General features: G+C 45.2%; 1 protein-coding gene and 1 non-coding gene across 2 annotated transcripts in view; both read left to right on the plus strand.

The window, feature by feature from the left end:
- The first annotated feature begins 6,558 nt into the window (after positions 1–6,558).
- Positions 6,559–26,851, plus strand: part of LOC121014024 (zinc finger protein 791-like) — a 43,891-nt gene continuing 23,598 nt past the window's right edge. Inside the window, exon 1 of the mRNA XM_040449998.1 lies at positions 6,559–6,735. Coding sequence (XP_040305932.1) covers positions 6,733–6,735 — 3 coding nt within the window. The 5' untranslated portion in view covers positions 6,559–6,732. The remainder of the gene's footprint in view (positions 6,736–26,851) is intronic.
- Positions 10,461–10,533, plus strand: TRNAE-CUC (transfer RNA glutamic acid (anticodon CUC)). The gene has a single exon. It is a non-coding gene; the product is annotated as a tRNA-Glu (tRNA).

Genomic DNA, 26,851 nt, shown 5'->3' on the forward strand with positions numbered 1-26,851 from the left:
TGACGCGGGGCTCGAACTCACGGACCGCGAGATCGTGACCTGGCTGAAGTTGGACGCTCAACCGACTGCGCCACCCAGGCGCCCCTACTTCATTCTTTTTAAAAGTTGAGATACAATTGGGGCGCCTGGGTGGCTCAGTCAGTTAAGCGTCCAACTTCAGCTCAGGTCATGATCTCGCGGTCCATGAGTTTGAGCCCCACATTGGGCTTTGTGCTGACAGCTCAGAAGCTGAAGCCTGCTTCAGATTCTGTGTCTCCTTCTCCCTCTGCCCCTCCCCGCTCACACTCTGTCCCTCTCTCTCTCTCTCTCTCTCTCTCATAAATAAACATCAAAAAAATTTTTTTTAATTGAGATACAATTGACTTATTATATTAGTGCCAGGCATACAACACAGTGATTTAATATTTGTATATATTGAGAAATGACCACTACCAAAAAGTATAGTTAACATTCATCATCACGTGTGTAGTTACAATTATTTTCCTGCAATGAGAACATTTAAGATCTACTCTCTCACCAAATTTTAAATATATAATACAGTACTATGAACTATATTATAGTCACCATGCTGTACATTACACCCCCATGACTTATTTATTTTATAACAGGAAGTTTGTACCTTTGGACCACCTTTCCCCATTCTGTGTGCTCTTGGCCATTTGTAAATCTTTCTTGGAAAATATCTATGCACTTCCCTTGACTTTTCATTTTTAAAATTTTTTAGATATTTTCATTCTTTTTTTTTTTAAATGTGTTTAAGTTTATTTATTTATTTTGAGAGAGACAGAGACCGCTTAAGTGGGGGAGGGACAAAGAGAGAGGGAGAGAGAGAGAATCCCAAGCAGGCTCCTCATGGTCAGCACAGAGCCTGATGCAGGGCTCAAGCCCAAGAAATCATGAGATCAAGACTGAGCCACCCAGGCTCCCCAGAGTTTATTTCTATGTAATCTCTACACCCAACGTGGGGCTCAAATTCATGACCCTGAGATCAAGAGTTGCATGCTGTACCCATTGAGCCAGCCAGGTGTTCCTACATCCCTTGACTTTTTATTTATTTTTTTTTTATTTTTTTTAAAGTTTTTTTTATTTATTTTTGGGACAGAGAGAGACAGAGCATGAACGGGGGAGGGGCAGAGAGAGAGGGAGACACAGAATCGGAAACAGGCTCCAGGCTCTGAGCCGTCAGCCCAGAGCCCGACGCGGGGCTCGAACTCCCGGACCGCGAGATCGTGACCTGGCTGAAGTCGGACGCTTAACCGACTGCGCCACCCAGGCGCCCCTATGTATTCTTTTTTACTTTCAACATTTTATTTATGGGGGCGCCCGGGTGGCTCAGTCGATTAAGTGTGCAACTCTTGATTTCAGCTCAGGTCATAACCTTACAGTCATGAGATGAAGCCCCATCTCAGGTCCTGCACTGGGTTGAAGCCTGCTTCAGATTCTCTCTCTCCACCCCTCTTCTGCTTGTGTTCTCTCTCAAATATTTTTAATGTAGATTTTACTGCAATTTTATTTTTTAATGTTTATTTTTTATTTTGAGAGAGATAGAGCATGCATGAGTAGGGGGAAGAGGCAGAGAGAGAGGAGAGAGAGAGAATCCCAAGTAAGCTTTGTGCCATCAGCATAGAACCCTACTCAGGGCTAGATCCCATGAACCTCACTCAAGATCATGCTCTGAGCCAAAACCAACAACGGTTGGACGCTTAACCGACTGAGCCACCAAGGCACCCCTATATATTCTTAATACGAGCACTTTTCAGTTACATTATTTGCAAAAATTTCTTCCTGTGGATTCTAAGTGGAGTAATACAGTTTTTCTGTCTTTTTTTTTGACTGGCATGTTTCGCCTAGCTTAATGTCCTCAAGGTTCACCCATGCTGTAGCATGTGTCAGAATTTCATTTCTTTAAAAAAAATTTTTTTTAACATTTATTCATTTTTGAGAGACAGAGCAGGCATGGGGGAGGGGCAGAGAAAGAAGAGACACGGAACCCGAAGCAGCTTCCAGGCTCTGAGCTGTCAGCACAGCTCTGAGCATCCATCGTCACAGGGCTTGAACTCACAGACTGTAAGATCGTGACCTGAGCCAAAGTCGGATGCTTAACCGACCGAGCCACCCAGGTGCCCCCATTTCTTTTTAAAGCTGAATAATATTCTGCTTGTATGTGTATACCAGATTTTGTTGATCCATTCGTCTGTTGATGGACGCTTGGGTTTCTTCCACCTTAAGGCCACTGTAAATCATGCTCCTGTGAACACAGATGAACAAATATCTGTTTGAGTCCATATTTTGAATTCTTTTGGTTATCCACTCAAAGTGGAATTGTTGGATCATACAATAACACTCTGTAATTTTTTTAAAAACTACCATACTGTTTTCCACAATGGCGGCATGCATTTATATTCCTACCAGAAGTGCATAAGTAGACGGGGTGCATGGGTGGTTCAGTTGGTTAAGCGTTGGACTTCAGCTCAGGTTGTGATCTCCTGGGTCACAAGTTTGAGCCCCACATAGGGCTCTTTGCTGAAGGCGCGGAGCCTAGAGTCTGCTTCAGTTTCTGTGTCTCCCTAACTCTCTGCCCCTCCCTCACTTTCTTGTTTTTTTTTTTTCTCTCTCTCTCTCCCTCTCTCTCTCTCAAAACTAAACATTAAAAAAAAAGAAAATGAGAACACTTCACACTCATTTTGTGAACCCACAAACCTGATCCAGCAATATGTAAAATTCTGTACCATGACCAAGTAGGATATATTCCAGGGATGAAAGCTTGGGTTAATATCTCAAAATTCATTAGTGTAATAATGATATCAATAGAGTAAAATGCAAAATGGCAAGATCTCATTAGCCTCAGAGAAAATAAGTGGCAAAATGCAATATGCTTTTATGATTAAAGCACTCAGCATACCAGGAATAGAAGGAAATTAACTAGCCTCGTTATGAACATCTGTGAAAACCCCAAACTAAAATTATTTTTAGTGGTGAAAGACTGGATGCTTTCCCCTGAAGTAAGGAACAAAACAAGGATATCTGTTCTTGCCACTTATATTTGGGGGTGCACTGGCCATATTAGCCAAAGCTGTTATCCATAAAAAGACAAAACGCATTAAGATTGGTTAGGAAGAGGGGCGCCTGGGTGGCACAGTCGGTTGAGCGTCCGTCTTCAGCCAGGTCACGATCTCGCGGTCCGTGAGTTCGAGCCCCGCGTCAGGCTCTGGGCTGATGGCTCAGAGCCTGGAGCCTGTTTCCGATTCTGTGTCTCCCTCTCTCTCTGCCCCTCCCCCGTTCATGCTCTGTCTCTCTCTGTCCCAAAAATAAATAAAAACATTGAAAAAAAAAATTAAAAAAAAAAAAAGAAATGCATTTACAATGAAATCAAAAGGAATAAAATACTTAGGGATAATTTAGCAAAAGAAGTACACAGTGAATACTCAAAAAGCTATAAAACGTGGGGGAAAGACATTAATAAATGTGTAAATAAATGGGAAAGTGGATCAGAATACTTAACATTTTGAAATGGCACTCGCCCCCAAAATGGTCTAGAGACTCAACACCATACCTGTCATGATCCCACTTCATTCCTTTATATAAATTGGCAACCTGGTTTTTAAAATTATATGGAGTTGCAAGGGGACCAGAATAACCAAAGCAGTCTCGAAAAAGAAAAGCAAAATGGTAGGGCTAACATTTCTTAAGGTCACAACTTTGAGATATGCAGTAGTAATCAAGAGAGTGTGATACTGACATAAGGGTAGACCTATAGATCTGTGGAATAGATTTAGATTTGAGAAATCAACCTATACATCTATAGTCACCTGATTTCTTGTGGGGGGGGGTGGTGGAAGCCAAGAATAGGGCAAGAATAGTCTTCTCATAAATTTGTGCTAAGCCAACTGGATGGCCGTAAGCAAAAGAAAGAGGTTTTATTCTTACAGGACGTCACATACAATACTTTACCGGAAACGATAAAGTCCTAAATGAAAACGATAACACACTTACATAAACATAGGAAACCATTCTAGACTTGTATTTGGCAAAGAATTCGTAGATAAGACACCGAGGGCAAGAATGGAAAAAAAACAATAGACTTCATCAAATTTGGACTTCATCAAATTAGTGACTTTTGTCCTTAAATGACACTATCGGGAAAACGAAAATACTCTTTGAAACCCTTGTTGTACTATTGCTGAGAATATAAAATCGTGTTGATGGTATATAAAACAACATGACAATTCCTCAAAAAACTACAAACTGAATTATCCTCTGATCTACCAATTCTATTTTGGGAATTGAAGAATTCAAAGCAGCGATTCCAACAGTCTTACTCAGGTCATTGACCTGAGTCACATGCCTCTATGCCCCCTGGAGTTGCTTGGGACCACCATTATATGTTGTTGTTGTTGTTGTTGTTGTTGTTGTTGTTGTTGTTGTTGTTGTTGAATTTTTTTTAATGTTTATTTATTTTTGAGAGAGAGACAGAGCATGAGTGGGGGAGGGGGAGAGAGAGAGAGGGAGACACAGAATCCAGGGCAGGCTCCAGGCTCTGAGCTGTCAGCACAGAGCCTGACATGGGGCTCAAACCCATGGACTGTGAGCTCATGACCTGAGCTGAAGTCAGACGCTTAACGACTGAGCCACCCAGGCGTCCCAGGACCACCATTATATGCTATACGACACAAACCAACATCACTCAAACTCAGTGTTTGCACAAAATCACTCAAACTCCGTGTTTATGTGGTAAGGAGGGAAGAAACCGTAATGCATATTTACTAGTTCAAGCAGAAAATCCCAAATATCTATTCCTTTGGGGGGAAAGAAAGATGTCAACTAATTATTGTTTTCATGGCAAGACATTGTTTTGCAAATAATCAGTCCTGCTTGGATACTTCCTCTCTGCCAGTCTAAGCAGATTTGAAATCACCCAAAATTCAAGAGCAGGCCTCAGAAACTTACAACGCATTCCCAGGGGAAGAAAAACTGAAATCAAAATTATTAACAAATGGGATATAATACTGGAATATCTGATTTTTTTCCTGAAACTTACCACTTTCTTACCTCCTTGGAAATATTTGGTACTTTCTTTCAAGCTCTACTAATTAAATAAATTTTACCCTATTGGAAAAAGAGAAATAAACGAGTACATCATTTTAAGGTGCCCAAACCCAGCACGGGTCAGTGCCAACAGGACAGATCACCCAGAAATTTTCAAAGGGGAAACTCTACTAAAAGTCTTCACATAGGACGTTTGTGCCCAGGAAATATACTTAGCGGAGAGGCACGTGGGTTTTATACAGGATATTCCAGGTTGTTTTTCTGTGCAATTAAAACTTTGAGTCTGTTTGAAATACACCGTGGAGGACAAATAGTTGAAAATAATGTGAATCGGAGAGAGGAAGATGGCATTTGGTAACGCAGGAGTGATCTCAAAATTTAGGCATTTATTCCAGTTCTGAGATGGACTTCCCAATGTCACGGTAATTCTCACTACTGAGCTATATACCTAAAATAGAAATTTTATAGAATGTGTATGGTACCACAATTAAAAGTATAAATTAAAAAAAATTTTTTTAATGTTTATTTTTGAGAGAGAGAGAGAGAGAGAGAGAGCAAGAGCGGGGGAGGAGCAGAGAGCGAGGGAGACACAGAATCCGAAGCAGGCTCGTCAGCACAGAGCCTGACGTGGGTCTTGACCTCATGAGCGGTGAGATCGTGACCTGAGCCGAAGTTGGTCGCTTAACCGACTGAGCCACCCAGGCACCCCTAAAAGTATAAATTTTAAAGCAAAAAAACTCAAACGCTTGAGAAGGCATGGAGTTCTCTAGCTGAAGTACCACATACACGCAGGTGGAGAAGGGATGGGTAGAAGCCTCAATGTTGTCAACGGTTAAAGATCACGGAACCAGTCTTTATTGCATACGGTGAGGTCATTTTTTAAAAATTTATTTATTTATTTTGGGAGAGAGCTAGTGGGAGGAGAGAGAGGGAGAAAAAGAAAATCCCCAAATCCACACTGTCAGTGCGGTGCCACAGAGCTGACACCGATCTCAACTCAGGAACCTCGAGATCATGACCTGAGCCAAGATCAAGAGTCTGATGCTTAACCGACTGAGCCACTAAGGCGCCCCGTGAGGTCATTTTTATTATTTGATTTGATTTGATTTTTCCCCCGTGAGGTCATTTTTAAAGTGTTTTTGTAAACAAGGGTCACAGGTCCATGAGTGGTTTCGCGGCCTCATGCCAATCCCCCACCCAGGGAGGACCTCAGACCCTGTGTGTAAACCCCGCCTGGCCTGGCCCCTCTTCCTCTGAGCAAGGGAGTCGCTCCACCGGAACGGACTCTGGACGCCCGTGTCCCCACGTTTACAAGGAGCTGCAGGAAGACGCCACGGTCCCCCTAGGGCCAGGACCAAGTTTTGTTTAAAAGCAAACGTCCCAGGAGGGGACAGGTTCCCGACCACCTAAAAGACTGGTTTTCGCAAGCAAGCGGACCTGCTGCCCTGTTGTCACTCAGGAGCGGAGGGGCGGGTCCTTGCGAGCGGTCCAATGAGGGCCGCGGCAGGGGCAGGTGGGTGTGGCGACGCCCCGCAGCCCCCTGGAAGCTCGAGGCCTGGCCCCGGTTCGCTTCTCACCTGCGCTTAAAAGGTCCCAGGTGGCTCTGCCGCAGCGTGAATCGCGCAGTGACCTGCACCTGCCGCGGGAGCAGCGGGCACGACGCCGGGCGACCCGAGAAGCCGGGAGATGGTGAGTGTGCGGGGCCGGGTGTGCCAGGACGGGGCGGAGTCCCCGAGTCCCCCGAGTCCCCGGTGGCGCCGCTCCGACCTCAGTCCCCCTCCGCGCGCGGCCTGCGGGCTGTGCGGGCAGCCGGGACCCCGCGGCGTCCTGTCCCGTCACTGCGCGCGGCCGCGTCTCTCCGGATCCGTGCGGTGACCACGGGGGGAGGGGGGGGGGAGTCGTCAGGGGACAGTCGTGACTCCGTCTCCGGGATTCGTACGCGGGAGGTGCTGTGGTCTGTGGGGTCCCCAGCCCTTCCTGTCTCCCCAGGGGCACCCGTTTTCTCCGGAGTGTTCCAGATGTTTGGGAAACAGAGTCTCAAATCCACGACCCTTTCCCCAGCCTAGCTCTTTCTAAGGCCAGCAATAAATCCCTGACTTTCCAGATCCTACCCCGCCTCCCCAGACGCCAACTTCCCCTCTCCAGTTCACAGCATCAGTATCAACTATGTGTCCTCCGGGGTGCATTTCAAACTGACGCCGCGTACACATTATATGGATGGGCCATTTGAAACGCTTGTGATTTTTCTCTGGATGTTTTTACACGAGAGGGAAGCAGACAGTAAGCACCTGGAGCTACGTTTTAGGAACTCCTGTGCCCCTCCCCCCAGGACCTTTCCTGGGCACAGGCATGTTGCGAGAACTCCTTTGGGTGGGCGTTCCTCTCTGAGACTTTCCTGGGTGATCTGCCCTGTGAGCACTGCCCATCCCTAGGTTTGTCACCTTGATAACATTCAGTCACTTTTTTTTGGTGTTCAGTTTTCAATTAAATGTAAAATGTATTTAAGTGATAGATTGAGAAAGACCATATTAAATATTTCCAAAGAGGGAAGACAAAGGTAAATTTCAGCTGTATATACATACGTATATACATATATATACACATATATATATACAATTTTAGTATCACATCGCATGTGTTGACATTCCTTGTTTCTCGTTTTTCTTCCCGAGACGTTGCAGTAATATTCTGAGGTCTGTTTTGTTGCCGTTTTAAAAAATTTTTTTTAAATGTTTATTTCTGAGACAGAGTGGGGGAGGGGCACAGAGAGAGGGAGACACAGAATCCCAAGCAGGCTCCAGGCTCTGAGCTGTCAGCACAGAGCCCGACGCAGGGCTCGAAGTCACAAACCGTGAGATCATGGCCTGAGCCGAAGTCGGGGTCGCTCAACCGCCTGAGCCACCCAGGTGCCCCACTGTTGTTTTTTGTTGTTGTTGTTTTGTTTTTTGGTGAGGGGGAAGGAGAGCAATTTCAACTATAATTCCAGCACTTTGAGCATTCAAGTCCGATTGTTTATAGGACAATTTCTTGCCGTGGAAGTAATGTTTACTATCCTTATTTTATGAAAGTAATAAATACTTATGGATTTTCTTGTTGAACTAGAAAAATGTCTTACAAGTTTCTCCATCTTTTCTACATAAAATTGGGTTTGTGTGATCTTCCTAGATTCTTCATATACTGGGTTTGTGTCATTAAAAATACTACTATAGGGGCGCCTGGGTGGCTCAGTCGGTTGAGCGTCTGACTTCAGCTCAGGTCACGATCTCGCGGTCCGTGAGTTCGAGCCCTGCATCAGGCTCTGGGCTGATGGCTCAGAGCCTAGAGCCTGCTTCCGATTCTGTGTCTCCCTCTCTCTCTGCCCCTCCCCCATTCATGCTCTGTCTCTCTCTGTCCCAAAAATAAATAAACATTTAAAAAAATTTTTAAAATACTACTATAGTCCAAAGCAATGTGACAGAGCCTATGGCTGGCGACCTAAGCTAGGCTCCCCGCCCCCTTCCTCACAGAGTCTGCAAAGGGAAATACCTTCGAGGCCCAGCTGGTTCTTCCTGAGGAGCCTCTGCAGGTGTTTTTACCTGCTCACACCCACCTCAGAAGGAGGCTTTTCTTTCTTTTCTAAATGTTTATTTATTTTTGAGAGAGAGAGAGAGAGAGAGAGACAGTGCAAGTGGGGAAGAACAGAGAGAGAGGGAGACACAGAATCCGAAGCAGGCTCCAGGCTCTAGGCTCTGAGCTGTCAGCACAGAGCCCGATGCGGGGCTCAAACCCATGAACTGTGAGATCGTGACCTGAGCTGAAGTCGGACGCTCAACGTACTGAGCCACCCAGGTGCCCCCAGAAGGAGCCTTTATATGGAGAGAAGCTACAGAGCCTGGAAAGCTGGGGATGCTTGTGCACAAAGGGGTGGGGAGGAGATGCCCTTTCTAGGTAAGTGTGGATCCCTTGGTCCTGTGTCTCGACCCAGGTTGGAGTTTTGCATCCACATGTAAGTGCACGGAGTGTCATTTGTTTGTATTGAGAAAGCCTGTGAAAGTCAGGAGGTCTGTGTCCGGGCTAGGGCTCGTGAATTTGGGAGTTCATTTGGGTAACAACCTACAAGTGAATCCTGCTGAGAGTTTCCTCACTTGGAGAACAGCAGCCTTAGGGAGAGAGGGGTTCCACTAGGCCCCGGGGGAGGGAGGGAGTTCAGGGGTCCCAGGGTTCATTCCTGTGACTGCTGAGGTATCCTTCCTCCCCCCACCCCACTCCCTACCTTAGCAGGGATCTTCCAACTCCGGGGATTCTGTCTCCACTGGAAGTGTCTGGAGTGTGTTTAAAACTCTCTGACTGTGACTTTCCTTCTGTCCTGTGAGGAGCTGGCTGCTCGTCTGTGCTGAGCTCAATATTTATGTTTCTTTTCTCCGGATTCCGTTAATGGATTGAGTATTGCAGTCCTTTGCTTCTAGTCTCCCTTAGCACTTTAATTCTGCTGCCTGTGGGAGAAATAACATTTTTTTGTTTGTTTCTTGGGCTTGAAAATGTAAGTTCATTGAGGGAGATGATGGCAGTAAGACAGGAAAACTGCAGAACTAAATAGAACTTTTTGTTCCTTTTAGGCAAAGGTTTGAGATGAATGTGCTTGAGCTTCCCGGTACAATTTTTCATTTTTACATCAGTGTTTACGCATGTCCTTAGGGGACAGTGGCATTTAAAAGGGTAAAGGGGATGCCTGGGTGGCTCAGACTCTTGTTCGGCTCAGGTCATGATCTCACAGTTCATGGGATCGAGCCCTAGGTCATTGGGCTCTGCCCTGACAGCACAGAGCCTGCTTGGGATCATCTCTCTCTCTCTCTGCCCCTCTTCCCGCTTGCATGCGCTGTCTGTCTCTGTCCCCCTCTCGGTCTCCAAATAAATAAATAAAAGGGTAAAGAAAGTGAATTCTTATTTTAATTGATGTGAGGAAAGCTACTTATAGCTTATGTAAGTCTTTGAAAATCCAATGCATTTAAGGACCTAAATTCCAACCCCTATCGCATTAGAATATGCTACTTATTCCTGGAAATAATCCCAGTGTTGAACTAAGGGAAGGACAAACTATGATGCCACATGTCCTTCTACTTAGAGATTTAGGGGTGCCTGGGTGGCTCAGATGGTTAAGCATCCCACTCTCGATTTTGGCTCAGGTCATGATCTCCGGTTCGTGAGTTTGAGCCCTGAATCAGGCTCTGTACTGACAGCGAGGAGCCTGCTTGAGATTCTTTCTCTCTCTCTCTCTCTCTCTCTCTCCCTCCCTCCCTCCCTCCCTCCCTCTCTCTCCCCCCTCCCTCCCTCTCAAAATAAACACTTAAAAGAATTAAAAAGAAAAAGATTTGAAAATATTCATTTTTTTATGGTTTCACTTTTGTAACTGGGTTTAAAGGAATTCAATCTGGGGCACCTGGCTGGCTCAGCTGGTGGAGCGTGCGACTCTCGATCTCAAGGTTGTGGGTTCGAGCCCTATGTTGGGTATAGAGATTACTTAAAAATAAAACCTTTAAAAAAGAAGAGAATTAAATCTTAGAATGGTTTCCTATGTACAAAAGTTAAAATTGAATAAAGACTGCTAACTAGTAAAACACAGTGTCTACCAACTTCTATTTTAAGTATATTCGTGAGATAGAAAGTTTAACTTAAGAAAACTCACTGTCCAAACATCCTGCTCCCCTCCAGTGCTGTGACTCCAGCCATCTCCAAATACACACTGTCGATCATTTCATGAACTTCCTGTTGGTGTTAGTTTTTTATATAGAAATAAGCCACTTTTATATAGAAATAAGTAGAAATATTCTTCTTACCCATGTGTGTCCTTATAATCAGCCAGACTCCACATCTTTTCATGTTTGTTGACTGCTTACTCCTCACCACCCCCTCCCTTTCCCTTATCTCCACCACCTGGACAAAGCGACAAGAAAGTCCAGAGGCTCAGGGTGCCTGGGTGGCTCGGTCAGTTGGGCGTCGGACTTCAGCTCAGGTCACGACCTCACGGCTCGTGGGTTCGAGCCCCGCGTCGGGCTCTGCACTGACAGCTTGGAGCCTGGAGCCTGCTTCGGATTCTGTGTCTCCCTCTGTCTCTGTCCCTCCCCTGCTCATGCTCTGTCTTTCTCTCTCTCTCACTCTCAAAAATAAATGTACATACAAAAAAAGTCCAGAGGCTCCCTTATATGGCACTGGCCTCAGATTCCGAGCACACGAGTCCCTGTGTGCAAAACTCTTGCCCTGGCCCCACCCCCGACAAATATTCTTTGCTTGACCAAACTTGTGTCAGGCTCCTAAACCTTCTCGTAGGTCTATCTGGGTAGCTCCCTGTAAAATTCAGTTTTAGCAAGAACCCTGCTAGGTCAGCTGAACCAGAATCCTCCCCACCCCCTCCATGTCTGACCACCCTTGATAGCTGATTAAGTTCCTCCCCCCCCCCACCATCCCCCAGTTGAAAGTGATCACCCTGGCCTGTCTTCAGTAAGAATCCTGTTAGGTCGTTTCAGCCAGAACCCTCTTACCCCTGATTTTTCTCTGAGTCCTTTTCCGTCCACTGACCTCCACCCTGTTCTCTGGCCATGAACTCCCACCTGCCCATGCTGTGTCCAGAGTTGAACCCCGTCTCATTTCTCATCCCCTGTGAAAATCCCATCACAGGTGTCTCTACACCCGTCACGATGGTTCTGAATGAAACCATCTTAAACTCATCTGCCCTCCTATCTTTGACAAGTGCCACTGAATATTTTTTCACTAACCCCCCAGCCACAATGAAACCCCATTCCAGGCTCCTTTCCTTGTTTTCTGAAGCCAGTTCAGAGCTGCTTGAGAGACTGACCCTGCCCTCCCCTCCCCTCCCCTCCCCTCGATCTCAATTATGTGAGTCATGTGAGACCTAAGCCTTTTCCTACCCTCATGGTGTATGGGGGCGGGCCTCAGTCTTAATACAGGAACCGCATATCTGCATGTGACCAGAACAGGTGGCCATGAGCAGCATGTCCAGACAAAACCACTGCCCGTGGGTCTGTGTTCTCTTACTCTGACTTGCTCACCTGCTGTGCTCCATGACAGTGGCATGTCCTGTGGGCTGCTAGGTCCTGGGGAGCTCATGTTATATGCTGTGCTGCCCTGTCTTGGGGCAAGCCTACCAACCCGAAGTTCTCGATTCAACCGACCAGAGTTCTAGGATTCCTAGGCCTTTCAGAGCAAAATTGGGGCCCTTCTTACAGTGGTCCTGGGTTAATGTGTTTGCAGAGATTTATCTGTGCATCAGAAGGAAGCTGTGATAGAGGCAGAGTTGGCCCTGAGATATCCCCGGGGGTGGGGGTGGGAGAGAGGACTATGCCAGAGGAGGACATATCAAGAGGTCACTCCTGAAACAGCTCCCATTTAAAAAGAGGAAGAGGTGGGTGCCTGGGTGGCTCAGTCGGTTCAGTGGTCCGACTCTTGATTTCAGCTCAGGTCATGATTTCACAGTTGTGGGGTTGAGCCCCGAGTCGGTCTCTGAATGTGGAGCCTGCTTTGGATTCTCTTTCTGTCTGTCTGTCTGTCTCTCTGTTCGTGCTTGCACTCTCTCAATAAATAAATAAACTTAAAGAGAAAAAGAGGAGAAGAGAGAAGAAAGGCAGTCATTAGAATGTGGGGTAAGTCCTGACGCCAGAGGAGTCACCAGGATCTTAAACGCCTCTGCTGCTGCCTCCCTGTCTGTATTGCAGCAATGACTGTGACCCACAAGGTTCTAGAGGACAATACCCCTGGCCTCACTGCGGCACAGCAAAGGTATCAGCTGAAACTGACTTAGGTCTGGGATCTTTAAAACCTATACGCCAACAAGTCGTCACAGGGGAGTTTCCTGATGGCACTGATTTGAGGCTCTCTGGAGGAAAAAATATACAAACATCAGGGTAGTCTCTTTCTCTGCCCTTCTCCCACTCACACTCAAAAATACAAAACATTTAAAAATTTTTTTAATTAAATAAAAATTAAAAAATAAATATCAGGGTAGAGAGGACCCTCCTTTCCCTGAAGTTCATGCAGTGACCAAAAAATCCCCAAAAAGCAAAATCAGGAAGGACAGGTGGGAAGGAACAAAAGAGAAAAATACTAAAAGGTCCACAATTTTACCAAATTGGAAACCCAAAATATGCTAAAGGAAGAATTTACACAACAAAAAAGATTGCAGGGCACTATATAAACCCTTTAAAAGACACAGGGTTTGGGGGCCTCTACAACACAGATTCCGAATTAATTTTGCCAACTGCTTCAATGCATTAATTCCGAAACCTTCATGCAAATGATACTAAGGCTCAAATTCTATCCCAGAAAATTTAAGCAAGTTACCCCTGATAATGTAGGGGAGTTCCTGAGTATAAAATAGGGGACAAATAGATATATTTCACCTTAACCCTTTCCTCAGTTTCTTGCCAGGTACATAGTTCTGGAAGAGGCGACTTTTCTATCTTCAGTATGATGTTAGCTGTGCATTTGTCATATATGGCTTTTATGCTATTGAGGTACATTCTTTTTTTTTTTTTTTAAGTTTCTTTATTTATTTTGAGATAGAGATCATGTGCAAGTGGGGTAGGGGCAGAGACGGAGAGGGAGAGAGAGAATCCCAAGCAGGCCCATGCAGGACCTGATCTCACGACCCTGAGATCCAACTGAGCCACCTAGGTGCCCCGAGGTACATTCTTTCTCTACCTAATTTGTTTTATTTCATCATTAAAGGATGTTGGATGTTGTCAAATGCCTCCCCTGCACCTGCTGAGATGATCATATGACTTTTATCTTTCATCTTGTTAATTGGGTATAGCACATGTATTGATTTGCATATGTTGAACCATCCTTGCATACCAGGGATAAATCCACTGATCAAGTTGTATAAGCCTTTTAGTGTGCTGTTGAATTTAATGTACTAGTATTTTGTAAAGGATTTTTTAAAAATTTTTAATGTTTATTTATTTTTGAGAGAGACAGAGGGAGAGAGAGACAGAGCACAAGCAGGGGAGGGGCAGAGAGAGAGGGAGACAGAGAATCTGAAGCAGGCTCCAGGCTCTGAGCTGTCAGCACAGAGCCTGACGCGGGGTTCAAACTCACAAACTGCAAGATCATGACCTGAGCCGAAGTCAGTCACCCAACTAGCTGAGCCACCCAGGCGCCCCTTAATTTTCTTTCCTTGGAGCGTCCTCGTCTGACTTTGTTATCTATGTAATGCTGGCCTCAGACACCTGGGTGGCTCAGTTGGCTAAGCATTGATGGTACAGAGCCTGCTTGTGATTCTCTCTTTCCCTCTGTCTCTGCCCCTCCCCCTCTCACACTATTGCTGTCTTTCTCAAAATAAATACACTTTAAAAAACTTTAATAGGGGAGCCTGGGTGGCTCTGTCGGTTAAGTGTCCGACTTAGGCTCAGGTTATGATCTCACAGTTTGTGAGTTCGAGCCCTGCATCAGGCTCTGTGCTGATAGCTGGGAGCCTGGAGCCTGCTTAGGATTCTATGTCTCCCTCTCTCTCTGCCTCTCTCCCACTCATGCTCTGTCTACCCTTTCTCTCCAAAATAAATAAACATTAAAAAAAATTTTTTTAAAAACTTTAATAACGGGCACCTGGGTGGCTCAGTCGGTTAAGCATCCGACTTCAGCTCAGGTCGTGATCTCGCAGTTCATGAGTTTGAGCCCCACATTGGGCTCTGTGCTGACAGCTCACAGCCTGGAGCCCGCTTCAGATTCTGTGTTTCTGTCTCTCTCTCTGCCCCTCTCCTGCTCACACTCTGTCTTGCTCTTTGTCAAAAATAAATTTTAAAAAATATATTTAAAAAAAACTTTAAAAAATATAATGCTGGCCTCATAAAATGATTTTGGAAGTATTTCCTCCTTTCTAATTTGTTGCAAGAGTTTGAGAAGAGTTAGTATGAATTTTTAACTTGTTTTTTTTGAGGGAGAGAGAGACAGAGCATTTGTAAGGGAGGGACAGGGAGAGAAGGAGACACAGAATCTGAAGCAGGCTCCAGGCTCTGAGCTGTCAACACAGAGCCCGACGTGGGGCTCAAACTCTCCAACCGCCAGATCACGACCTGAGCCAAAGTTGGATGCTTAACCGACTGAGCCACCCAGGTGCTCCAGGAATTTTTTAAGTGTTGGGTAGAATTCACCAGTGAAGCCATCTGGTCCTGGGCTTTTCTTTGTTGGGCGTTTTTTTTTTGATTCCTGATTCGATTTCCTTACTCCTTACTGAGTTTTGATTTTCTGTTTCATGATTCAGTCTTAGTAAGTTGTATGTTTAAAGGAATTTATACTTGTAGGTTATCAAATTTGTTAACATATATTTATTCATAGTAGTCTCTTACGATACTTTGAATTTCAGTGCTATCAGTTATAATTTATCCTTTTTACTTTCTGATTTTATTAATCTTTTCTTCATTTAGCTAAAGGTTTGTCAGCTTGGTTTATCTTTTTCTTTCTTTTTTTTTAAGTTTATTTATTTATTTTGAAAGAGAGAGAGAATAAGCAGGGGAGGGGCAGAGCGAGAGGGGGACCGAGGATCTGAAGCAGGCTGTGCACTGACAGCAGCGAACCCGATGCGAGACTTGAAATCACAAACTGTGAGATCATGATCTGAGCCGAAGTCGGACGCTCACTGACTGAGCCACCCAGGTGCCTCTCCAGCCATTATTTCTTTTTTTTTTTTATTTTTTTTTAACATTTATTTATTTTTGAGACAGAGAGAGACAGAGCATGAACGGGGGAGGGTCAGAGAGAGAGGGAGACACAGAATCTGAAACAGGCTCCAGGCTCTGAGCCGGCAGCACAGAGCCCGACGCGGGGCTTGAACTCACAAACCGCGAGATCATGACCTGAGCCGAAGTCGGACGCTTAACCGACCGAGCCCCCCGGGCACCCCGAGCCATTATTTCTTTAAGCGTTCTGCCATTCGCTCTTCTTCTGGAATTTCCATTATGTGCGTATTGTTTATTTTACAGGTGTCCCCTAAGTCTCATAACCTTTCTTCACTCCTTTTTGTTCATTTTTCTTTTCTCCTTCATCTGTATAATTTCTAATGACTGGTCTTCAAGTTCATAGATTCTTTCATCGTATTCATCAAGTCAGCTCTTGAGCCTCTCTGTTTGCATTTCTTTTTTTCATTTCACTTTTCCTTCAGTGCTGGAATTTCTATTTGGGTTCTTTATGATTTCTACTCTCTGCCATACTTCTTGCTTTGTTCATGTATTGTTTTCTTGATTTCATGGAGTTGTCTGTAGAGGCCGCTTTTGGACAACAGGCTTGTGCAATGGAACCATGATCAAGGCAGAAGAGCCCAAAGTGACCCCAACCCCCCTGGCTGAATACAGACGGGCCCGTCAGGCCACCCGTCTCAAAATAGCCATAGGCCCTAACTGACCAATGGGCTACTTAGCTCTAGGCACAGTTACCAAAGAAGGGAAAATCCATATGTCACTATACCCCCTTACCTTCCCTCTCTAACAACAGCCCCCGTTCACAGCCTCCTTTGCTGTCCTGCCTGCTGCTCCCTTGCAGTGTATTCGATAAACTTCTTCATTCTGCCTCGGGTGAATCCTTTCAACTGTCCGCACCACTGGCTTCCACCCGATTGTCACCCCACGCTTGGGGGTCCCCATCTGATCGAGAGAGACACCACATTGTCTATCTGGGCTCTTGTGAAGCTTTCTGAGCTTTCTTGGAACAATTATATCAGGCAACTTGCAGATCTCTATTTCTATTGGATAGGTTACTAGAAAATTGTGTTCCTTTGTTGGCATCATTTTTCCTGTGTGTGTGTGTGTGTGTGTGTGTGTGTGTGTGTGTGTGTTCCTTGAATTCCTTGAAGTCTCACGTTGGTGTCTTTGCATGTGAGGAAGTAGCCACTTTCTCCAGTCTTGACTAACTCACTTTGGGAGAGAAACACCATCACCAGTCAGCCCAGCTAGGGATTCTGAGGCTCTCTCAGATCTTTTCTACTGATGTACCTGCTTCATACCTCCAGCCCCCTCATTAGGGGTAATTCTGAAGATTATACACCTTCTTTTGATCCCTCAAAGCCGGGCCAGGTGCTGAGAGCTTCCTTTTTGTTTCCCCTAGGGTGGTACCCTGAAGTGCTCAAGTTTGTGCATTCTTTTCTCTTTTTTTCAAAGTTTTTTTTTTTTTTAATTTAAACGATCTCTGTACCCAATGTGGGGCTCGAACTCACAATCCTGAGATCAAGAACTGCATGCTCTACCAACTGAGCCAGCCAGGTGCTCCTGTGCACCTTTTCTAATCCCACTGAGTTGAGCCCTCTGAATGCATGTGCTTACAAGACATTAAGAGGCTTGTACTCACTGTCTGGGCTACAAGGGAGCGGATCATATGGGTGGGAGTGAGGTGTATGGAGTATTGAGCGTGCCCATGGGCCATTTGGGAGTGTCCACGGACATTGCCTCCAAAATGGCTGAAATGCAAGCATCCAGATCGAATATGCAAGCACTTAGTAGGATCCGCAGCCATTTGTTGAGTTCCAAGCTCTGGTTGCCTTAGGTCTTTCCAAGTCCTTCCCTGCTCCCAGCCTTCCAGCCACTCAGCTGTGTTGATATCCTCAGTATTTTCGGTGAGACAGGAAAGTGGTGAGCCTTCTGAACAGCATCCCACACCACAGGGGGAATCCAAGTGCTCTCTTACAACGTTTCACTTTCCCCATGGGGGGAATTATGGGCCAACACCGTCTCTCTTGGGAAGGAGCTGTGCTGCCTTTGGGGAGAAGGTGACACAGGTAAAATAAAACCACTCTTCTTACCTCCTCATGGGGTCTATTCTCAGAGTTTTTGCTCCTTTGGGGTGCGTGAACTGGACCACTGGAAATTTCCACAGAGGTACTCTCATCATTGGGTGGCTTTCAAAATCGGTGCCTGGTGGGGCTATGACAGTAGAAAACTTCTATTCCACCATCTTGCTGACCTCTCTTATTGACCCATATGATATTTGGGTGTGTGGAGATTTCCCAACCATTGTTCTGTTATTGATTTCCAAGTTAATATAATTTTGGTTTACAAGCATAATTTTCTTTTTCTTTCTCTCTCTCTTTCTTTCTTTTCCTTTCTTTCCTTCTTTCTTTTCTTTTCTCTCCTTCCTTCCTTCCTCCCTTCCTTCCTTCCTTCCTTCCTCCCTCCCTCCCTCCTTCCCTCCCTCCCTCCCTCCCTCCCCGAGTTTGTTAGGGTGTGTTTTATGGCCCAGAATGTGGTCTGGTTTCATGGACGGTCTACATGAACCTCAGAAGAATGTTTGGATGAGGTGTTGCATAGGTTTCAATGAAAGCCACTTGCCTGGTGGTGTTAACAGTGTCCTTCATTATCTCTGCCTGTTGGACCTGCTCATTACTGATGGGGGCTGGTGTTGGAATCTCTGTAGTAACAGGCTCAATTATTTCTTCTCAGAGTTCTTTCAGTTTTTGCCTCATGTGTTTTGCCCCACTGTTACACACATACCCTTGAAGGAGTGCTGTGTCTTCTTGGAGACTTGACCCCTTTATCATTATGTAATGCTCCAAAGGTAATATATCTATACCAGCTTTCTTGTGTTCAGTGTTGGCATGCCATAGTATATCTTTTCCCATCTCTTACTTTTAATCTATGTGAATCTTTGTATGTAAAGTGTGACCCTTGTAGACAACATGTAATTGTTATTTTATTATCCACTGAGACAGTTTTTGTCTTTCCCTTGTATTTAGACCACTAATGTTTAAGAAGATTGTTTGAATAAAATCTAGGGGCACTGGGATGACTCAGTTGATGGAGCATCCGACTTTGGCTCAGGTTATGATCTCACGATTCACGAGTTCAAGCCCCACGTCGGGCTCTGCACTGACAGCTCAGAGCCTGGAACCTGCTCTGGATTCTGTGTCTCCTTCTGTCTCTGCCCCTCCCTCACCTGTGCTCTCTTTGTCTCTCAAAAATAAATAAGCATTAAAAAAAAACCTATATATTTTATTGTTTCCCATTTGCTGCCTTTGTTCTTTCTTTGTTTTCTACTTTCTTCTTCCTTTTCTGCCTTTTATTGAACATTTTACCACATTTCATTTCTTCCACTCTCCCAGAATATCATTATACCTTTTTTATTTTTATTTTTTTTTAATTTTTTTTTCAACGTTTATTTATTTTTGGGACAGAGAGAGACAGAGCATGAACGGGGGAGGGGCAGAGAGAGAGGGAGACACAGAATCGGAAACAGGCTCCAGGCTCTGAGCCATCAGCCCAGAGCCCGACGCGGGGCTCGAACTCACGGACCGCGAGATCGTGACCTGGCTGAAGTCGGACGCTTAACCGACTGTGCCACCCAGGCGCCCCTCATTATACCTTTTTTAGTTGTTAGGCTCGAGTTTTGATATATATTTACAGTTAACCCAAGCCCTGTCTGAAGCAACACTATACCACTCTCTGGATGAGGAAGTACCTCATAACAGAGTATTTCCAATTCTTCCCTCCCTGTCCCTTGTGACATTGCTGTCATTCATTTTTGTTTATAAGGTCTATGCACTGAAAATATTGCTATTATGACTTTGAACAAAGTGTTATTTGTCAGATTAAATACAAATAGCAAAAGCACGTCCTTGAATTTTACCTTCACTGATTTCTTCTCTAACATTCTCCCTTTCTTTATTATTACCTTCTTCCCGATGAGTTTCTTTTTTCTTAATTTTTTAAATGTTTATTTATTTTTGAAAAAGAGTGCAAGCAGGGGAGGGGCAGAGAGAAAGGGAGACACAAAATCCAAAGCAGACTGCAGGCTCTGAGCTGTCAGAGCAGAGCTGGACAGGGGGCTCAAACCCACGGACCGTGAGACCAGGACCTGAGCTGAAGTTGGACGCTTAACCGACTGAGCCACCCAGGTGCCCCCTGACGAGTTTGTTTTAACATTCCTTGGGAAGCAGGTTTTACTGATGACAAACTCCCTCAAGTTTCGTTTGTCTCAGAAAATCTTTTTTTCTCAGTTATGGTTTTTAAGTTTATTTGTTTATTTTGAAGGAGAGCAAGCATGTGTGCATCATGAGCAGGGGAGGGGTAGAGAGTGAGGGAGAGAGAGAATCCCAAGCAGGCTCCATGCTGTCAGTACACAGCCTGATGTGGGGCTTGAACCCACGCATCGCGAGATCATGACCTGGGCTGACACCAAGAGTTGGACGCTGAACCGACTGAGCCACCCAGGCACCCTTTTCCCTCACTTTTGAAGGATAATTTTGTTTGACACAGAATTGTAGCTGGGTGTTTGTTTGTTTGTTTGTTTGTTTGTTTGTTTTCTTTCAACGCTTTCTATTTAACAAAACTCTTTTCCTACTTGCATGGTTTCCGAAAAGAAGTCAGATTTAATTCTTTTCTTTCTTTCTATATAATGAAGGTTTTCTCCCCCTAGTTTCTTTCAAGATTTTCTCTTTGCCTTTTCCCCTCAACTTTGAATATGACATTTCTAGGTGTGCATTTCTAGGTTTTTATCCTCTTTGGTGATCCCTGGGCTTCCTGGATCTGTAGTTTGGTGTCTAACATTAATTTGGGCACTATTGTTTGACTTCGGGCCCCTGTTCCTTTCTGGTTTTCTTCTCCTTCATGTATTCCAATTATGTTTATGTTACACCTTGTATAATTGTCCCAAATTTCTTAGATTTGTTTTGCCTTTTTCGTTTATTCTCTTTGCATTTCAGTTTTGGAAATTCTATTGACTTTTTTTTTTAATATATGAAATTTATTGTCAAATTGGTTTCCATACAACACCCAGTGCATCCTTTTTTTTTTTTCAACGTTTATTTATTTTTGGGACAGAGAGAGACAGAGCATGAACGGGGGAGGGGCAGAGAGAGAGGGAGACACAGAATCGGAAACAGGCTCCAGGCTCCGAGCCATCAGCCCAGAGCCCGACGCGGGGCTCGAACTCATGGACCGCGAGATCGTGACCTGGCTGAAGTCGGACGCTTAACCGACTGCGCCACCCAGGCGCCCCTCTTTTTTTTTTTTTTTTTAATATATGAAATTTATTGTATTGACATTTCTTCAAGCCCACTGAATCCTTCCTCACATACTTCCACTGTATTCAAAAGGCCCCCAAAGGAATTCTTCATTTTTCTTCTATTGTTTTGGGTTTTTTTTTCATTTCATGCATATTTCTTTTGGTTCTTAGTTTTCATCTCTGAGTAGAGTATCTATGGGGCGCCTGGGTGACCCATTTGGTTGAGTGTCCGACTTTGGCTAAGGTCATGATCTCGTGGTTTGTGAGTTAAGGCGCCCATCAGGCTCAGTGCTGACAGCTTGGAGCCTGCAGCCTGCTTCGAATTCTGTGTCTACCTCTCTCTCTGCCCCTCCCCTGCTCATGCTCTGTCTCTCAATAATAAAGAAACGTTAAAAAATTTAAAAACAAATTTTTTTAAGAATAAAAACAAAAGGGGCGCCTGGGTGGCTCAGCCGGTTAAGCGTCCGACTTCAGCTAAGGTCACAATCTCGCGGTCCGTGAGTTCGAGCCCCGCGTCGGGCTCTGGGCTGATGGCTCAGAGCCTGGAGCCTGCTTCCGATTCTGTGTCTCCCTCTCTCTCTGCCCCTCCCCTGTTCATGCTCTGTCTCTGTCTCAAAAATAAATAAACGTTTACAAACAAAAAACAAAAAAGATTACTTATCTGTTCTTGCATGTTATCCACTATTTCTTATTAAAACACTTAGCATATTTTTTGTTAATATTTTTTAGAAAATTTTTTAACGTTTATTCATTTTTAAGGGACAGAGCGTGAGCTGGGGAGAGGCAGGGAGAGAAGGAGTCACAGGATCTGAAGCAGGCTCCAGGCTCTGAGCTGTCAGCACAGAGCCCAATGCAGGGCTCAAACTCATGAACCATGAGTTCATGATCTGGGCTGCAGTCAGACACTTAACCTACTGAGCCACCCAGGCACCCCTAATCTTTTAAATTAATTAATTAATTTTTTAATTTAAATTTTTAATGTTTATTTTTGAGAGAGAGAGAGACAGAGCATGAGTGAGGGAGAGACAGAGAGAGAGAGGGAGACACAGAATCTGCAGCAGGCTCCAGGCTCTGAACTGTCAGCACAGAATCTGAGGCAGGGCACAAACTCATGAGCTGTGAGATCATGACTCGAGCCAAAGTCAGATGCTTAACCAACTGAGCCACCTAGGCGCCCCTTAATTTATTTTTTGAGAGACAGAGCTAGCAGGGGAGGGGCGGGGGTGGGGGGAGAGAGAGAATCCCAAGTAGGCTCTACCCTGTCAGCACAGGGCCCGATGCAGGCCTCGAACTCACGAACCATGAAATCATGACCTGAGCCAAAACCAAGAGTCGGACACTTAACCGACTGAACCACCCAGTCACCCCAAAAGTGCTTAGCATATTAATCATGGTTGCTTTATGTCTCTGGTCTAATAATTGTAACATATCTGCTACATCTGAGTCGAGTTCTTTTACTTGTATAATCTCTTCAAACTGTGTATTTTAATAATGTTGTTGTTCAATGCCAGGCACGATGTACTGTGGAAAAGGAACTGAGGTAAATAGGCCTTTGGTGTAAGGGTTTGTGTTTATCTGAGTAGGGTTTAGGTTGTGTTTACTCTCTGTTGTAGCTGCCAAAGGCTAAAATGCTCTCAGGTGCCCTTTTGTCACCCATGTTATCTTTGGGGGTACTATAGAGACTTCTTTAAGTTCTGAAATGTACAGTTCTTTGTTTATTCCACGGTTGTTAAATGGGAGTTTTCTGATGGAATGTCTTGGGTGGAGAGAAGTGTTCTATAGTTTTGATGTCACTATTTTAATGATCACATGTCTCTGGGCTGTGACCTTTGGTATAATAAGAAAAATGTCTGGGGCACCTGGGGTGGCTCAGTTAGTTAAGATCTCGATCTCAGCTCGGATCTTAGAACGTTCAGCCCAGCCCCCAACCTGTAGGGAGTGGGGAGGAGCTACAGTTTGAGTGATTCACCAACCACCAATGATTTCATCCGTCGTGCCTAGCTACGCACGGAAACTTCACCCAAACCCTTAAACCTCAGGATTCAGAGAGATGCTAAGCTGGTGAAGACACCAATGTGCTGGGAGGGTGCTGTATCCGGAGAAGGCACGGGAGTTCCCTACCTTCCCCCACCTACTTCGTCCTGCACACCCCTTCCATTGGGCTGTTCCTGACTTGTAGCTTTTATAATAAATCAGGGATAAAAAATAAAGAGCTTCTGTGAGTTCCGGTAGTGTTTCTGCTGAATTAACAAACATGGGAGTGCACCTAGAGAACCTCCCACGCCCTTTGCAGCTGGTGGCTGATGCAGTGGCCCTTTTGTGGGCTGTGCCCTTAAACCGTAGAGTCTGATACAAACTCTGGTTAGCGTTAGAACTGCATTGAACTGTAGGCCACCCAGCTGGTGTTGGAGAGTTGGGGAAATAGTTTTGGAAAACACACCACACGTTGGCTGTGAGCGGTGAAAAATGACCTGTGAACCTCGCAAGTCTATCTCCGTTCCCTACACCCTCACCTTAGGTCAGGCAGAAAGGCTGGGGAGAACTGGAGTTAGTTATTTCCCTCCATGCCCCCCCAGGTGATTCTTGAAAAACCAGTGTTTGGAGGACAGGTCTTATTAAGAACAGACCATTGTAGGAATGTATCAAAATGGCTATTATTTTTGGAGAAGGCAGTTTGTACTGTGACCTCAATTCTTTGATCATTGATTTTTTTTTTTAATTTTTTTTTCAACGTTTATTTATTTTTGGGACAGAGAGAGACAGAGCATGAACGGGGGGAGGGGCAGAGAGAGAGGGAGACACAGAATCGGAAACAGGCTCCAGGCTCTGAGCCATCAGCCCAGAGCCTGACGCGGGGCTCGAACTCCGGACCGCGAGATCGTGACCTGGCTGAAGTCGGACGCTTAACCGACTGCGCCACCCAGGCGCCCCGATCTTTTTTTTTTAAGCTTACTTGCTTTTACCTGGTAAATATAGAAATGTCACCTTCTAAACTTCTTACGTGCCAGAGAAGAAACCAGAAGTCTCTGACTCCACTTTTAAATATTTGACTGCTGATATACATTGGGAAAATCCAGTATTATTCTGGAGTAGAGAAAACCCACTTCTTTTCTCCTATGTGTCTCCTTTATATTTCCTGAGAACACTTTACTTCCAACAGTTCTGGTCACCAAACGTGTGACGCAGCTGGGGGTCCTGTAACTTAACTCAGTCTTGACACGATCCACCTGTAGGTAGTGTCAATCCCACAGGTTAAGTGCTCAGTCCCACAGGACCTCTCCCATCCCAGTTCAGATGCCGGTCACATGAAGCAAGTCCCAACAAGGTTACTCACAACTTCTGTCCTGCTACAAATCAGAGGTTCTCACAATCCCCTGCTTGGGTTCAATTAATTTGTTAGAGCACCTTCCAGAAGTCAGGGAAAACTTACTTACACTTAACCAGTTTATTAAAGGATATGATAAGAGATGCAAATGAACGGCCAGGTGAAGAGATAGGTAGGGAGAGTACTTGGAGGGCCCCTACAGAGTTTGGGTATGTCACCCTCCCAGTACATGGTTGGGTCCCCCACCCCCAAAGTCTCCAAACCCCATATTACTGGGATTTTATGGAGGCTTACTAATGTAGGCATGATCAAGTATTAACTCCATTTCCAGCTTCTCCCCCCTCCCTGGGGGACGGGGGCTGGGCTAAAAATTCCAAGCTCCTAATCATGGCTTGGACTTCCTGGCGACCAGCCCCCACCCAGGAGCCCACCCAGAGTCGCCTCATTGGAACAAAAGTTTCTCCCAGTGCTGGTATCACTTAGAAATTTACATAGTTTCGGGCACCCGGGTGTGTCAGTCAGTTGGGCATCCGACTTCGGCTCAGGTCATGATCTCGTGTTCCATGAGTTCGAGCCCCGCATCAGGCTCTGTGCTGACAGCTCAGAGCCTGGAGTCTGCTTCAGATTCTGTGTCTCCTTCTCTGCCCCTCCCCCACTCACACCCTGTCTCTCTCTCTCTCTCTCTCTCTCTCTCTCTCTCTCTCTCTCTCTCTCTCTCTCTCAAAACATAAACATCCAAAACTAAAATTTTTTAAAGAAATGTACATAGTTTCAAGAGCCCTGTGTCAGGGACAGAATTAAAGGCCACATATTAGGCCAAGACTGGCTTTTAGTGCTCTTATCCTAGGAATTTACAAGTGCCAGTCACCTGGGGCAGAGATATTTCCCATTATCTGACAGATGACTCTTAACATTTTATATCCCTCCCTCTACCCTTTGGGCTCCACATCTGTATAAGGTGATAAGAAAGCCTGGGTGCTCAGCTTTGGCCCTGGCAAGAGAGTCAATCCCGTAAGTCCCTGCCCATGAGCACAAACTCTCACCCTAGCCACCCTCCAACCAACCTGAATAAAACCCAGACCAGTCTCCTTCCCTTGCTTTCTCAAGGCATTTCTCGCCTGCTTGAGAAGGCCTGCCTGGCCCTCCCCGGAAACTTCCATTATGAAAGTTAATAAACCTTTTCACACGTTTCTGGTAGGTGTGTTTTAGTCTCTGCTACTCAACCAAACCTTGGTGAGGGGGATGGGAGGGTGGTGGGGATCCTCCTGTCTCTACAGGTTATAGAAGAGGTGACCTGGCATATATATATACATATATATATATACATATACATATATATGTACATATATGTGTATATATATATTACAATATAGTTAGTATGTTTGTTCTAGTAATGCATACTCGTTGATCTTTTCATATCATACCTTTGTTTTGTTTTAAGCAGGTTTTTTTTATTAAAAAAAATTTTAATGTTTATTTATTTGAGAGAAAGGCAGAGACAGAGCATGAGCAGGGGAGGGGCATCGAGAGAGGGAGTCACAGAATTGGAAGCAGGCTCCAGGCTCTGAGCTGTCAGCACAGAGCCCGACAGAGAGCTCGAACTCACAAACGGTGAGATCATGACCTGAGCCGAAGTCAGACGCTCAATCAACTGAGCCACCCAGGCGCCCCTCAAAGCAGGTTTTTTTTTAAGTTTATCTACTTATTTATGAGAGAGAGCGAGCGAGCAGCTCACACGTGCGCAAGCAGGGGAGGGCAAGAGAGAGAGAGAGAGAGAGAGAGAGAGAGAGAGAGAGAGAGAATCCCAAGCAGGCTCCTCACTGGCAGTGTGGGGCTCGAACCCAGAAGTGGTGAGATCATGACCTGAGCCCAAATCAAGACCTGGCGCCAGCCACGTGCCTCCCCCTTTGATTTTTAAAGTCCATATGATGAGTTTATGTGACTCATTCTTTCTAAATAGACAGTTGGCTTGTTACCAATTTTTTTCTGCCACACCTGAGAATGAAAACTCACACTGCCCCATTACATAAGAAACAAACTTACAAATTGTTCTTTTTCGACCTTGATAACTTCTTAAAGTCTTTGATCAGCCAACAGACTGAGAAAAGCGTGTACAAAATGTTCTGTGGTAGGATTTGCTAGTAATACACACATCCCTGGAAGCATCACGAAGATTCCTAACTGTGGGCCGCAGTGAGAGTCTCATGTTGGTTCCCTCCCGGGCTCACCACCGTCCTGCCCCCTGGGTGACCCCGTCCCGACTCTTTGTTCATTCTTTAGACCTTTACCGTCTATTCTTTGCCATCGAGCAGTGTTCTTTCGGTTTTCCTTCTTCCGTCTTTGAACAGAGAAGTATCAACGGAATTACACTGGAAGGTTTTCTCACATGCGAGCACCTGAGACTTCGGGCCTGGTCTGGGACTGTGGGGCTCAAACCTCCCACCAAGCTCAGTGGCCCCAAGGCTTCGAGAGTCTTTGAAGACCAAAGGAGTGGGGGTTGGGGGCGCG

This window comes from Herpailurus yagouaroundi, unplaced genomic scaffold (genome assembly GCF_014898765.1).
Source record: "Herpailurus yagouaroundi ecotype Mexico unplaced genomic scaffold, PumYag 200, whole genome shotgun sequence".
NCBI lineage: Eukaryota > Metazoa > Chordata > Mammalia > Carnivora > Felidae > Herpailurus > Herpailurus yagouaroundi.